General features: G+C 41.4%; 1 protein-coding gene across 1 annotated transcript in view; it reads right to left on the reverse strand.

The window, feature by feature from the left end:
• Positions 1-3997: 3997 nt before the first annotated feature.
• ACOT12 (acyl-CoA thioesterase 12) overlaps positions 3998-15344 on the reverse strand; it is a 65049-nt gene continuing 53702 nt past the window's right edge. The window contains exons 12-15 of the mRNA XM_002815707.5: positions 9921-10054; positions 6633-6761; positions 4971-5097; positions 3998-4699 (exon numbers count right to left, since the gene is read on the reverse strand). Coding sequence (XP_002815753.3) covers positions 4550-4699; positions 4971-5097; positions 6633-6761; positions 9921-10054 — 540 coding nt within the window. The 3' untranslated portion in view covers positions 3998-4549. The remainder of the gene's footprint in view (positions 4700-4970; positions 5098-6632; positions 6762-9920; positions 10055-15344) is intronic.

Below are 15344 nucleotides of genomic sequence, written 5' to 3' on the forward strand. Positions count from 1 at the left end.
CTCCAGGGCTCAAGCAATCCTCCCACTTCAGCCTCCCAAGTGGCTGGGACTACAGGCATGCACCACCATGCCTGGTTGATTTTTTCATTTTTCATAGAGATGGAGTCTTGCTATGTTGCCCAGGCTGGTCTCGAACTGGGCTCAAGTGATCCTCGCGCCTCAGCCTTCAAAACTGCTGGGATTACAGGCATGAGCCACCGCACACCCAGCCCTGAGATTCTTTTTTTTTTTTTTTTTTTTTTGAGACGGAGTCTCGCCCTGTTGCCAGGCTGGAGCGCATTGGCGTGATCTCGGCTCACTGCAACCTCCGCCTCCTGGGTTCAAGCATTCTCCTGCCTCAGCCTCCTGAGTAGCTGGGATTACAGGCGCATGCCACCACGTCAGGCTAATTTTGTATTTTTAGTACAGATGGGGTTTCTCCATGTTGGTCAGGCTGGTCTCAAGCTCCCCACCTCAGGTGATCTGCCCACCTCGCCCTCCCAAAGTGCTGGGATTACATGCGTGAGCCACCACGCCTGGCCGAGAGTCTTAATATTAAGTTAGCCTCTTATTGTTTTGTGGATGTTGACAGAAGACACGAGACTTTTGGTTCAGAGATGAAGGACTGTATTACTCATGACACAGCAAGCAGCATAAGTATCAGCATATTTGTGTTGCTTTCCTTTCCCTCCAAGTCCCACAGAGGTGACAAGATGGGCCTAGTGAATGCTGCAGCCATATTGGGCTTGTGTCACAGCTGAGGAACCAAAGGCCCATAACTTTTTGAGCAAGTAGCAAGCCCTAGCAGGCAGCAAACAAGCAAGGCCTCCTCTGCCCAGAGAGTGAGCAGTTACACTGAATCATGCTGTGGTTACCTTGACCTACTTAGTTGTCTATGGGACTAGCTACAGAAATTGCTCAGAATTGGGAGACAGATTAGTCCTGTAGCCTGGCACACTCAGCAAGAATGTGCAAGACCACCCAGGGCTCATGGTGAGCTGCCTGTCCCCATAGTTTTAATACTTTGGAAAGGGGAATAAATTATGAGCAAACTTAATAGTTCTTATTTTAATAATTTACTCTAAACCACAAGACTTATTCCTTTATATGTATTTTTCAACATATATTTTCTTTTTTAACTTAATCCCAAATATGATAGTATCAACATATATTTTCAAGGCTTTCCTTATAACTAGACCAGTAAAAATGTCCAAGCTTATTTCTGAAATGTGTAATAAGAAATATAAACAAAGCCATGTGATTATATATATGTGTATGGGTGTGTGTGTGTATATATATATATTATATATATGTGTATGTGTGTGCGTGTGTGTGTATATATATACATATATACGTATATACGTGTATATACGTATATATGTATATATATATACACACACACGCACACACATACACATATATATACACTGGTTTCTTTCCATTATTTATTAAAATTGATCATTTCCTAAAGATGTTTGAGTACAGAGTAAACTATATTCTGATTCATTTTCACATTTCTTTCACTAGATTTTTTTCTAAAACAAACATAATAGAGTAACTGAATGCAGATTAGTAACTAGATTGCATTGAAACCAGGAAGAATTAATAGGAATGAGCTTCCTTTTTTTTTGTTGAGACAGAGTCTTGCTCTGTTGCCCAGGCTGGAGTGCAGTGGCACAATCTTTGCAAACTGCAACCTTCACCTCCCAGGTTCAAGCAATTCTCCTGCCTCAGCCTCCTGAGTAGCTGGGATTACAGGTGTGCACCACCGCACTCAGCTAATTTTTGTATTTTTAGTAGAGATGGGGTTTCACCATGTTGGTCAGGCTGGTCTCGAACTCCTGACCTCAGGTGATCCACCCGCCTTGGCCTCCCAAAGTGCTGGGATTACAGGCGTGAGCCACCGCGGCCAGCTGAGCTTCCTTTCTTAATCAAAAAGCTTTCAGTCCTGTTAGAAGCACTTGAAAACCCTTACCATCAAAAAACAGCATGAAATTTTGAGTGTCCCTTAAGGATACTTTGACACTCCAAAGGAAAAAAATCAGTGTGACTAATTTTTCTAGGTTTCTTCTGTCCTTAGTCTCCAGGGAGCTGACTGCTGATGAACTAACTTAGCTGCTTACCCTTAGAGCAAATGCTTTTGCTTAAAGCCGGGACATCAAAGAGAGTAGGGGAAGATGGTCTTTAATTCAGCTGTCTTTAATTTTCTCTCACTCTGTTGAAGTCTCACCAGGTTCTTTGCTTTCCTAGAATGTGCCAGAAACACTCCCTGCTTAGGGACTTTGCCTTGGCTAGTCCTTCGGTAGGAAGCATGCTGCATCCAGAGATCCTCAGCTCACTCCCTCTCTGCCTGCAGGCTTTTGCTCAAATGTCCCTCAAGGAAGGCTACACTGACCACCCTACTTAAAATATCAACCACCACCCCCAACCCTTCCCCAGCACTCTTCATCTTTACCCTTCTTAATTTTTCCTTATATCTTCTAATATTCTACATTAATTTTATTTACGATGTGAACAGAGTATGCTTCTGTTTCTTGCTGAACCCGCAGTGCCTAAGATGTGTCTAGCACAAAGTTCTCAATAAATGTCTCAATGAACGAAAGAGTGAGCATATTCCTAATAAAAAAGAAAATGCAAACTTAAGAGCTATTGTTAACTTTTACAACTGGAACGCCTTAGTTAATTTTGGCATTGTTTCAGACAATAGATTTCAAACTTTCGGAAATGCCCTAAGGAGAGTCTAAATGCATTGCTATCTTATCTTCTTGCCATGCTCATTTAGCATTTCTAAAGTCCAGTAGTCCTGAAAATGAGCTCTTCAATTCAGGATATGCCAAATGATCCAAGAAAGCGCCAGGTGGATGAGTCCTATGTTTTTGTTCAGAAACATAAAAGTGAAATATATAAAAAAAGGGGTAGAAGGGATTGTTTGGCACTAAGATAGGTGAAAATGGGAAAACAGGACCTGTCTGCATTATTATAAGACTGGGACAAACTGAATAGAACAGCACTATCTAAAGAATCTTCTGTGATCATGGAAATATTCTATATCTGTATAGTCCAATTTGATAGCCACTAACCACAGGTGACTAATAATACTTGAAATGGGGCTAGTATGGTGGGAGAATTGATTTTTGAAATTTATTTAATTTTAATTAAATAGCACACGTGGCTAGTGCTATTTAATGACACATATTGGGGAATGCAGGAATAGACTATGCCTCTGTTGTAAATTAGAGTGGGCAATATCTTTATGTCTCAGAGTGATCCAGCTATCATCACTCTACTCCTTTAACTTCACAAGGTTTCCGTTACTATTCAGGAAAACATTTCAAAAAATGTAAACTCAAAGACCTAGGCTAGGCAGACAGCATTTGGAAGTGTCTCAATTGTAGGTGAGGTCTGAAATTTTAGTTTAATGTAACCCCTTCATTACTAATTTTGTTGACTTTTTCAAAACGTAAAAATATTCTCAAAACCATCTCTACTTCTGGAATATAATATATAATTATTTTGATCCACATATCCACTCTTCTTACATATATAAATGTTAATGTATAAAATTACAGAACAGTCCAAAGTTCATGTAAATGAAAACTTGCTGGCACAAGAAAAATGAAAATAATTATAACCAGGCTTATCTTGTGTGAATAGATGGGTGAGGGTGGGTAGGGGGAGCAGAGGTAGAACTTTAGCAAACTAACAGCAGGATGCATCTAATCTGTTAAGTGCTCCCACCAATAGTGGAGACTCCTTCAACTTTTAAAACGTGTCCTTGAGAGGAGGCTAGCTTGCCATGTTCTGGCTTGTCTCATGAGTTAAGACAAATCACAGAGGAGAATAATGAATGTTGAAGTCTACAGAATAAAGTGCTAATGTAATGGTTATGAAAGAGATCTCAGTCAATATTCTCTTTCTCTGTAATATTACACTTTGCAGGTACCTTGTGTGTCTATTGGAGCAATAGACACTAAATTGGTCAGCCACCTGGAATATATGTTAAATGACACAAGTAAAGTTGTTCTCATTACTAAAATTGATCGGATTCCATTATGCTTTAATGTCTCCCTAATTTAAATCTCTAGACTATGTAATACATCTTGTCAAATGCTCCTGACATATAGACACCTGCTGCACAAGGAAGAATGCCATACATTAATCAACGAGTCAACTTAGCAAATCATCATTTTAGATTTTATAATTTTTTTTTGAATTTCACACAGAACACGTTTCACCTCTGTAACCTAAAAATGTTTATGATAATTTAAACTAAATTCATGCCATTTTATAGAACACACAGTATTGCATACAGGCAATTTTCCACTATCTGTGCCCCTGGAAGAGGCAGAGCCACAGACGACTTAGAACGGAATTCTAAAGCTCTTTTAATGCTAATCCAAATCACTGGTATTTGACTTAAGATGCATTTTGTTTTTTAACTTCTTCACTGCATTTTGCTTAGGCTTATATTAAATTATTTTGTGGCCCAAAAGCTTGACAGATGTCAGGGCTAAGGGTGCTTGGAATTAAAAGTGGGAAATTAAATTACCAGTCATTGAAAGTTGACCATTTAAAATGTGCTTATAAACCCATCATCAGGAGGATTCTCTAAGAACTGTATACAAGAGGCTGCTGTTTCTTCAATGGATTTTGACCAGCCACCAAGATTTCCAGCAAAGTAAGGAAGGATGCTAGCAGACATATGGTTAAAGTAAGATACCTGTTTCAAAAAGAAAATACAATATTTTAATTTCTTATTGACTTGGAGCTTTTTCAAGAAAGGATCTGAGTCTTGCTGGTGTAGGGGAGGCTAAGACCCTAATCTTCTGGGGGACCTTCTGGAATAGATGATCCGAAAGGATGACCTTAGGATTCCCATAGTGTGGACACAAATTACAAGATTACAATTAATTAGGAACATCTGGGTAAATTAAGAGATTTTTCTCTATCTGGCAGAGCCAATTAACCTGCAGATGTTTCATCAAACTTACGATGCATGAATTGCTGTCAATAGCATGGATGAGAAATCCGGCACATATGATTTCACTTCTGATGTACTGTGGAGACGGGGGAACCGATGGCAAAATGACTGACTTCACTGCCACTGTGTAAGTGTTACTGAAAGAAAACATTTTCTAAGCTCTTGTGAGAAATAAAGAATAGTTGTTAGAAAATAAATCCCTATAGTTAACCCAATTTATTTATACAGGTAGAAGTGAAACTATGAAGGCCCAGATCTTCTAGAAGAGTGGTCTCATCAGAAAACACTCTATAGGCTACATTCAAGTAGAAAATAGTGTTTTCTGCCTTAGAATTGCATATACAATGCTTTGTGTAGCTCCATGAAACTGGAGTCAACCACCAAACTGAAGTTTTATTGTGCCCAACAGGGTTGTAATTTCAGCCTCCTTTCCTTTTTAAATTAAAAAACAGGCCAGGTGCAGTGGCTCACGCCTGTAATCCCAACACTTTGGGAGGCTAAGGCAGGCAGATCACCTGAGGTCAGGAGTTCAAGAGCAGCCTGACCAACATGGAGAAACTCCGTCTCTACTAAAAATATAAAATTAGCTGAGCATGGTGGTGCATGCCTGTAATCCCAGCTACTTGGGAGGCTGAGGCAGGAGAATCGTTTGAACTCGGAAGGCAGAAGTTGCAGTGAGCTGAGATTGTGCCATTGCACTCCAGCCTGGGCAACACACCATCTAAAATAATAATAATAAAAACAATATCCATTGCTGTTAAAAGAAAAACTCTCAACAATAGAGAACCCTGTAGGCTACAAAATAAAAATCTTCCTCCAGTCCAATTGCGCACCCATGCTATTCTCTACCCTAGAAGTGACCACTCTTAACATTTTACTGTATAGCCCTCTAGACTTTTCAAAATAAATGTACAAGAATGACATTTATATAAGCAAATGCACACCAATTTTTTTACATAAATATTATTTTACAAATATCGACTACAATTTGATTTTTCATTTAGCAATAAATCTTTGAAGGTGTTTCTCTATCAGTCCCACTATAGCTCCTTCATCCTTTTTAATGATGGTACAATACTTTGTAGTATGGCTCTACCATAATTTATAAGATGGACTTTCCATTTGTTTCTAATATCTTTTGACATAATAAATGATACAACACTGAACATCTGTTAATACTCATATGTGTGTGGGATTATTTGGGACACTTTCTCTTAGAAGCTAGCTGCCATGCTCTGAGAAGTTCAATGTACATGGAAAAACCATGTCTGGATACTCTGATCGACAGCCCCAGCAGACAACCGGCCATGGTGGATGTCTAGCATAGTCAAGCCTTGGTGAATTCTAAACCAATTCCTGATATCTTATTTGGCTTCCACTACATTTTTACTAATCATGGTATGTTTCAAAGGTTTACTGAATACCAGTTTTACATCTACATAGGAAAAGGAACTACTTTAGGATTCTTGCATTGTACTTTGCAAACAGCTGGCACTTAATAGATGACTGTTAATTTTTAAAATAATAGCTAAAGATTCATCTAGGTATAATTCAAATAAACATAATTCAAGAGCAGAAATATCTACACAGACTTCATTATTTTCACATCAACTTTTAATTTCTATCCCATACTATGAAATATTAATAGAACACTTGGACTGCATATACTCACCCATCTTTGAGAGGTTTTCTTCGTGATACCAGTACTACAAAGTCTTTGGGTTTGTCATCATTCAGTATAGGACAGGTGATGTGATACAGCTGATCATCTTCACTCACCCAGTCTATGACTTCACAGGACCTGTGTATATAGAACAGTGAAAAGCAGGTATACTTTCTGCCTGCTAAGACATTCACTTCCTTTATTTGCTTACATAATCTCATTATTTGTATCCATATTTGCCCCTTCAGCTCACCTAATCATGCCCCTAAAAGCCAGCATTATTGCTCAAGTCTGCCTTTAGAAGAGCTCTTTGAGGCTAGGCACAGTGGCTCATGCCTGTAATCCTAACACCTTGGGAGTTTGAGGTGGGAGGATCACTTGAGGCCAGGAGTTCAGGACTAGCCTGGGCAAAATCTTGCAAAACCCTATCTTTACAAAAAATTTTTTAAAAAATTATTTGGGTGTGGTGGTGCATGCCTGTAGTCCCAGCTACTCGAGAGGTTGAGGTGGGAATATCACTTGAGCCTGAGAGGTTGAGGCTGCAGTGATCCATGATTGTGCCACTGCAGTTCAGCTTAGGTGACACAGTGAGATCTTATCTCAAAAAAAAAAAAAAAAAAAAAAGCCACAACAAACAAATAAAAAACGCAAGAGCTCTTTGATCAGAAGGAATAATTCTGCAAGTGATAGAGGATGGTGGCCATCTGACTTCAAGTTCATAATTCTCAATACTTCAGTGAAAGGCATTGAGCTGTTTTACACAAAATTATTTTTCTCCAGGATCAAGTAAAAACATTGTGAGGACTGGTAAATCATATAGTCAGTCCAAGAAGGATTGTTTATACAGATAAAGAAATGTGGTATATTGGAAACCGCACTAGCTTTGGAGTCACACAACTTTCTTTTGACTCACAGATTGCCACTTACTCGCTACATAAGTTGCGTTAGGCAAGTCATTTGATTTTTTCATCTATAAAATTTAGATAATGATACGTGGGTTTATTGCAAGGATTCAGTGAAAACACCTGGCATAGTACCTGAATCATAGTACATGTACAAGAAAAGTTAGTTGGATTAGAATTCATTCATTCATTCCCCCATTTGTTCAACTTCAATTTGGCTGGAATGTCAAGTGACATAGAGAATAGTGGGAGAAACATTTTTAAAGCATAACACCAAAGTTTAGGCATTGTTATTCCTAAAAGCTTGTACTGGTAGAGTATCTACTAAATTGATGCAAGAAAATTGAGAAGTGTTCCTCTTCTCTCAGAATGATTTATTATGATAGCATTAACCATGATGTATCATTCTGATACGGGAGGTGGGCTGGGAAGTGTTGGGTAGGGAAGGGCAGGGTCCCTGGTGAGGGCTCCACCCTCAGGCCTGTGCCCACGGACCTAAATGAGGACAGGCATTTCTGTTTTCACACCCCAAAAGTTACCTTTTGGCCCACCACACACCACATCCTGCACTCATAAAAAACCCGAGACCCTAGCGGGCTGGATGTTGAGAGGAACAGAGGAGCACACCGCCAGACACCAGCAGACACTGGCAGATGGTGGAAAGACATGGAATTCGGTCAGGGGTGGTCAGAGGAGAGTCTGGTGGCTGGGCAGCCTGACTCCAGAAGAAGACCACCTTCCCACTCCATCCTCCTTTTGGCTCCCCATCCATCTTGCTAAAAGCAACTTCCACCACTCAATAAAACCTTGCACCCATCCTCCAAGGCCACGTGTGAGCCGTTTTTTCCAGTACACTAAGGCAAGAATCCAGGATACAGAAAGCCCTCTGTTCTTGCAATAAGGCAGAGGGTCTAATCGAGCTGATTAACACAGGCTGCCTGCAGACAGCAAAACTGAAAGAGCGCATCGTAACACACCCCCACTGGGGCTTCAGGAGCCATAAACACTCAACCCTAGATGCTGCCGTGGGGTCAGAGCTCAAAAACACTCCCCAGGACTTAAGCATCTGCATGATCCCTCTAGGGGTTTGAGCAGCCCTGAAGAAACAAGCCACACCCCTGTCGCAGGCCCTATGAGGAGGATAAGGGAACTCCTCCCATTTCAACTCTAGCATCTGTGCAAATGTAACACATGACCTCAGAGATGTTTCACTTTAGTGGTATTAAATCACCTATTACATGGCATTTCTAAATCTCTACCACAGTGAGTCTTAGAAAATTTAAAGATGAGCCTCTATCTTGTCAAGATTAGGAAACGCTTAACATAATAGGAAGCCCATCTCATCAACCCTTCCGTGTCAACAAGGTGGGCCATGAAGCCCTGCGGGGTGCTATAGCCAAGGTGGCTGGGTCCCAGTGCAGCTGGTCTCTGTCAGTGCAGTTGGCAGGGTGCACAGCTCTGTACTGTGTTCCAGGAAAGGGCCGGGGAGTGGAGGAGATTGGATTAGGGATGCAGGAGACAGGGAGTGGCAGGAGTAAGAGATGTAGGCGAATAGGAGCAGGGACATCATGAGGAGGGGGAGCAGGAAGGCATGTCTTTCACCTCGGGGCTCACACAGCTTGCTCTCTTAGCTTCTCACCAGGGAGGGTTGCTTCACAGAAAAGTAAGGAACTGCCAATGAAATATTGAGAGTAGGCAGGACAACTGGATAATCACTTCCTCAAGAGCAATGAGGTTGCATATTAAAGTAGAAGAGTGTAGAATTCAGAGCATGACAGACTTGGGTTCCAATTTGGGTTCCATCACTTTATTGCCTGTGCAATCTTGGCAAGTCTCAGAACCTCTTAAATGGAAATAATAATGACCTTGAAGTTACTGGTAGAATTACAATAGATATGGGTAAAGCAGGTCAACTCAATATAGATAAGTGAGTATAATTTTTGTTTTGTGTCTCTCAATATCACCTGATGCAGTATTCTGTCCAGAGCAAACTTTATTTTTATTTTAATTTTTGACAGGATCTCCTGTGTCGCCCAGGCTAGAGTGCAGTGGTGTGATCTTGGCTCATTGTAGCCTTGACCTCCCAGACTCATGCAATCCTCCCACCTGGGTCTCCCAGGTAGCTAGGACTACAGGCATGCACCACCATGTCCAGCTAATTTTTGTGTATTTTATAGAGATGGGCTTTCACCATGTTGCCCAGGCTGGTCTTGAACTCCCGGACTCAACTATCCACCTGCCTCAGCCTCCCGAAGTGCTATGCCGGGTCAAACTTTCAAAAACACTCTTTAAACAATGGGTCACACATTGGACGATGGAGATGGACTGCAACATGGAGATCACCTTTTGCATTATCTCAAGGTTGATTGAGAAAAATTTTTAAATTTGTTCTTACACACAATGGGGGTCCCACAAAGGTCGCTTTGTAAAGTCAGACAAGAGACAATAAGCCAAATGTGCTGGACTTCCCACGTGCTTTTCAACCCAAACAGATAAAACATCATGCTCTTCCAGAGTATATATTTTTATCTAAAAGACAACAAAAAAATTAAATTACAAAAGAAAACTGATGCTTTTACTTTAGAAACCATATGCATATATATGTAGTCATAGACCAATTGCACTAACTAAGTCATCGTATTTCCTGGATGAAATTGAAGCCCCATGGCAATTTCTCTTCAAATACTGGGATGTCTAGAGTTCTGTCCAGGATGCTGTAGTCTCGTGTCCTCTAAACAATATGTGACTTGAGGGTGGGCTATTTAATTATTGCACAACAGTTTTTTTTTTCTCATGAAAAATGTAAAAACCTAGGCCTTTCTCTCCTTGTCTCTTTGTGATGTTTCCCTGCCTCTACTGAGGAAAAAAAGAAAATATCACCAGACTGCTAGGCAGCTCAGCACCTCATCTCCCTCAAAAGAGCAGAGTCAAGGCTATAGCTTAGGACACTTTCCCAGGATGTTGGGCGTGTCTTCAAGTGGGCCAAGGGGATCCAGGAACTGAATCAACCACCTCTAGAACCATCTCAGCCTCTCGGCAGGGCCCCTGGAGCGCCATATTTCCTCAGCACGAAGCATCCTTTCATTTCTGAATCACAGTGGCTGGATCATCCTTCTGAAAGGCCAGTTCCTGGTTTCCTAATGCACATTATTCCTTAGGTAAGAGGAGGCTTGTCTTGGGGAGCCATTTGACATATACTTAAGCATGAATGCATCCCTTGCTACTCTGAGCTTTTCTTCTACTGTGTTTTTGACAATAATCAGAGATGTGTGTTCAGCTAAGAACACATTTCTATCCTTCCCGTTTTCTTCATCTCTTTCAGGGTACTTTGAAGTTAATGTTGAAATTTGCTACCTTATAACCATTCCCATGGCAACAAGCTGTGAGAAAACAAACAAATATGGGGTTAGGACTTCACTGCAGGAATCAAGCAGACGGAAAAAATCAGGCTGTAAAGGAGAAGGCTTTATTTAAACATAAATATCATCAATAAGAGAATAAAAAAATGAGAAATTAACTACAAGCTGCTCAGAAAGGAAACAAGTGATTATTTGCTTACACCATTTAACCTCTCCAATTGAACTTGGTTCCAAGCCTCCCTTTAAATCCAGCCTGCAAAGGAAGACATGATCGAGGCTGTGAGCACTTACCAAACACCAAGAAAACTACGGATGGGGCTCCAGGTGGCTGGTGAGACACACCCTACTTAGCATGGGCGTGCCTAACTTTGCCCCCAGCACAGGGGGAGTTGAAGGAGGTTCATTGGTGTATATCCAGAGAGATTATCAGATTTATCAGTCATCCAATTGGTGGTGGGTAGGCAAGTGGCTCTAGGATGGCCTGCTGGGGTTCTGCAATCTCAGAGGAGCTGAGGGCAGGTGGCCAGGGTGAACTCCATAGTGCCAGTCCTATTCTGCCCTTGGGGCAGCCATGCTCCATTCTGGTGGAATGAAGTGGAGTGGGATGCAATATTGTGCTGAGCACTTATTAAGAGTTGAATTATGTCTCTACCTTTCCACCCCCAAATTCATATGCTGTAGTCCCAACCTCCTGTACCTCAGAATCTGACCTTATATGGAAACGGGGCTCTTGCAGATGTAATTAGTCAAGATGAGGTTGTACTGTGGTAGGATGGGCCCCTAATCCAATATGACTGGCATCCTTATTAAAAAGGGACATTGGACATAGACATGCTTATAGGGAGAACACATGTGATGACAAGGGTGGAGATCTGGTGATGTTTCTACAAGCCAAGGAATGCCGAAGACTGCCAGAAAATCACCAGAAGCTAGGAGACAAGCATGGAAAAGATGGTCTCTCACAGGCTCAGAAAGAAGCAACCTTGCTGACATCTTGGTCTCAGACTACCAGCTTCCAGTATTGTGAGACAATAGATTTCTACTGTGTCCACTACCCAGTTTGTGGTCCTCTGTTATAGCAGCCCTAGGAAACTAATACAGCACTTTTCTAGTGGGGCTGCTCCCCAGGTTGCAGTCACATGCTTCTTCTTCCTATCCTGGAGCCAAACCAAACATCAAGCTGAGTTGTAACCACCACTGAATTCTGCCCTTACAGAGCTCACTCGACTTACCCAATGTCAGGTACAGTACTGGATGAGCAAATTCAATTTTGATCTTGCCCCTAGAAGGTGAGGGCAGCAGAAAGTCCCTGTTGCCCTGCTGTCTAAATCAATGATATTGATGCAAACAAAGCAGACAAGGAAATGCAGTAGTTAGTTTTGGTTCTCTTTAAACCCTGCTAAGAAAGGCCAGCTTTTGCTTAGTGAAAAAATTTTCTAGGAACAATTCTCCAAGAAAATGAATTAATTACCTTTCACGTTTGGGAATATAGAGATTCAATTTATTTATTTATTTGTAACCAACTGATATGGTTTGGATTTGTGATTTCCACCAAATCTCATGTCGAATTGTAATCCCCAGTGTTGGAGCAGGGACCTGGTGGGAGGTGACAGGATCGTGGGAGTGGACTTCCCCCTTGCTGTTCTTGTGACAGTGAGTGAGTTCTCATGAGGTCTGGTTGTTTGAAAGTGTGTGGCACCTCCCCCTCTCTCTTCCTCCTGCTGTAGCCATGTAGGACTGCTTCCTCTTTACCTTCTGCCACGGTTGTAAGTTTCCTGAGGCCTCCCCAGCCATGCTTCCTGTGCAGCCTGTGGAACTGTGGGCCAGTTAAACCTCTTTTCTTTAACAATCACCCAGTCTCAGGTAGTTCTTTATAGCAATGTGAGGATGAACTAATACACCAACTCAAACGTTTTCTTTATCATTTGATGGTTGGAGAATTTCATTCTATGAAATGAAGCTTAAAGCAAGCAGGCTCAAAATCTGCTGGAGCTTGCTAACATTTTATTAGTGATATCATTGTTTTCATTCTAATAAGATTCTTTTTGAATTTGAATTTAATGTCTTATACAAATAGTATAAGAGGGCTTGCAATCCCAACACTTTGGGAGGCCAAGGTGGGCAGATCACCTGAGGTCAGGAGTTTGAGACCAACCTGGCCAACATGGTGAAACCCTGTCTCTACTGAAAACACAAAAATTATCCAGGGGTAGTGGCACATGCCTGTAGTCCCAGCTACTTGGGAGGCTGAGGCACGAGAATCCCTGGAACCCGGGCGGGGGAGTTGCAGTGAACCGAGATCATGCCACTGCACTCCAACCTGGGCAACAGAGTGAGACTGTCTCAAAAAAACAAACAGTACAAGAGGAAACAACTATAAATTTGAGAATTTTTGTACCATCTATTGACAAATATGTTATGGATACTACACTGTGGGAAAGAGGGCAAAAGTGGTTTTTACAGAAGCTTAGAGGAGCCTTCATTTTCCTTGGAGGTATCTGGAGATGACCACGGGGGCCAAGCGGGTGGGGGTCGGAAGGGAGGAGCTCTGGGCCCAGCCCCTCCCCCGGCACCATGAAAATAGCTCCCTGCTGGTCTGTTTCCTATACTAGGAGTCTGTCCTGTGTAAAGGTTTTCAGGTGGTTCATGTCATTCTGGCTTTCACCATAATTTTCCCAGTACATCCCCAGGTCTTCCTTAAATAAAAAGTTACTCCTGTCAGGCCAGTCTCCTACTCAATGCTAATTTCCACCAGGAGAACTTGGCTTAAACTACCCACTGCCTAGAAAGCCCTATTTCTCCCTCAGCAATCCACTCCTGACACTGTCTTCAAGGAGGTAAGAATGGCCTCCTCTCTAAAGTTCTCCCTATATAACTGTCATCTCTTGGAATTGCCTGTAAGAGCTGACTTTTATGGTTTAAGCACTATAATCTCTCACTTGTTAATAAACGACCTTATAATTATTCTTCAGCTGTTTCACATACCTGTGTGATGTTTCCAAAATACACATTTTGCTCCTTGTATTACTACTACAATTAATTCTATCATTATACATGAAACATGAAATGAATTAAAACCATAAGCCCTATCCAATTTCATCACATATACTACAATCTTAGATTTTTACCATCCAATTTATATTGAAAACCTGGAAAAAACATAATTTTTTTTTTAGAGATGAAGTCATTTTATGTTGCCCAGGCTGGCCTCAAACTCCGAGGCTCAAGCAATCCTTCTACCTCAGATTCCCGAGTAGCCGGGACTACAGGTGGGCACTGTCAGACCCGGCTTTGAGGAAAGTATGATTCTTTTTTTTGTTGTTTTTGATATAGGGTCTCACTCTGTTGCCCAGGCTGGAGTGCAGCTGCATGATCTCAGCTCCCTGCAACCTCCGCCTCCCAGTTTCAAGGGATTCTCATGCCTAAGCCTCCCAAGCAGCTGAGATTACAGGTGCCCTCCATGACACCCAGCTAATTTTTTATTTTTAGTAGAGATGGGGTTTCACCGTGTTGGTCAGGCTGGTCTTGAACTCCTGACCTTAAGTGATCCACCCACTTTGGCCTCCCAAAGTGCTGGGATTACAGGTGTGAGCCACCGCACCTGACCAGAAAGCATGATTGTTTTTTGTTTTGTTTTTTTGAGATGGAGTCTCACTCTGTTGCCCAGGCTTGAGTGCAGTAGCACGATCTCGGCCCACTGCAACCTCTGCCGCCCAGGTTCAAGCAATTCTCCTGTCTCAGCCTCCCAAATAGCTGGGATTACAGGTGCCTGCCACTGCCCCTATCTAATTTTTGTAGTTTTAGTAGAGACAGTGTTTCACCATCGTGGCCAGGCTGGTCTTGAACCCCTGACCTTCTGATCCACCGCCTTGGCCTCCCAAAGTGTTGGGATTACAGGCATCAGCCACTGCGCCTGGCCCAAAAGTATGATTCTTAACAGACAACTGTGTTGTAAGAATTATTCCACTAAAAGGTGACAGAAAAAATTAGTCATATTTTGAAATTAAAAACATTTAAGCTGTAAAATGTGGGAGAGAAGAGGAGGAAAACTCCTCAAAAACATATTTAATCAGATTTTTAAAATCAGATTTTTATCATAAGTATAATCTTTAAAGGAGAAATTCAAATTCAATGGAAGTAACACAAGAATATTTCTTTATACAATATCCTCTAGTAACTATCTATATAAGAATGAAGAATTAATCATTGATAGCTCTCCCACAACACTAGCAAATTTATTTGGTTATGCTTTGGGCCACACCCTCCCAAAGAACTGAAGTTTAATATATTCTACGACTTCACTAAATATGTTCTTTCAGTTCATTCCAGACATGAATTTGTTCTTTCCACTGCTGCTCATGAATGCTCAAATGCCAGCAATGATGACAGAAGCAGGTTTTATAATAGTAAAAGAAAACAAAGTAGTGAAGCATCTTTTATGAAAGATAAACAAATGCATT

Source organism: Pongo abelii, chromosome 4 (assembly GCF_028885655.2).
Source record: "Pongo abelii isolate AG06213 chromosome 4, NHGRI_mPonAbe1-v2.0_pri, whole genome shotgun sequence".
Lineage (NCBI taxonomy): Eukaryota > Metazoa > Chordata > Mammalia > Primates > Hominidae > Pongo > Pongo abelii.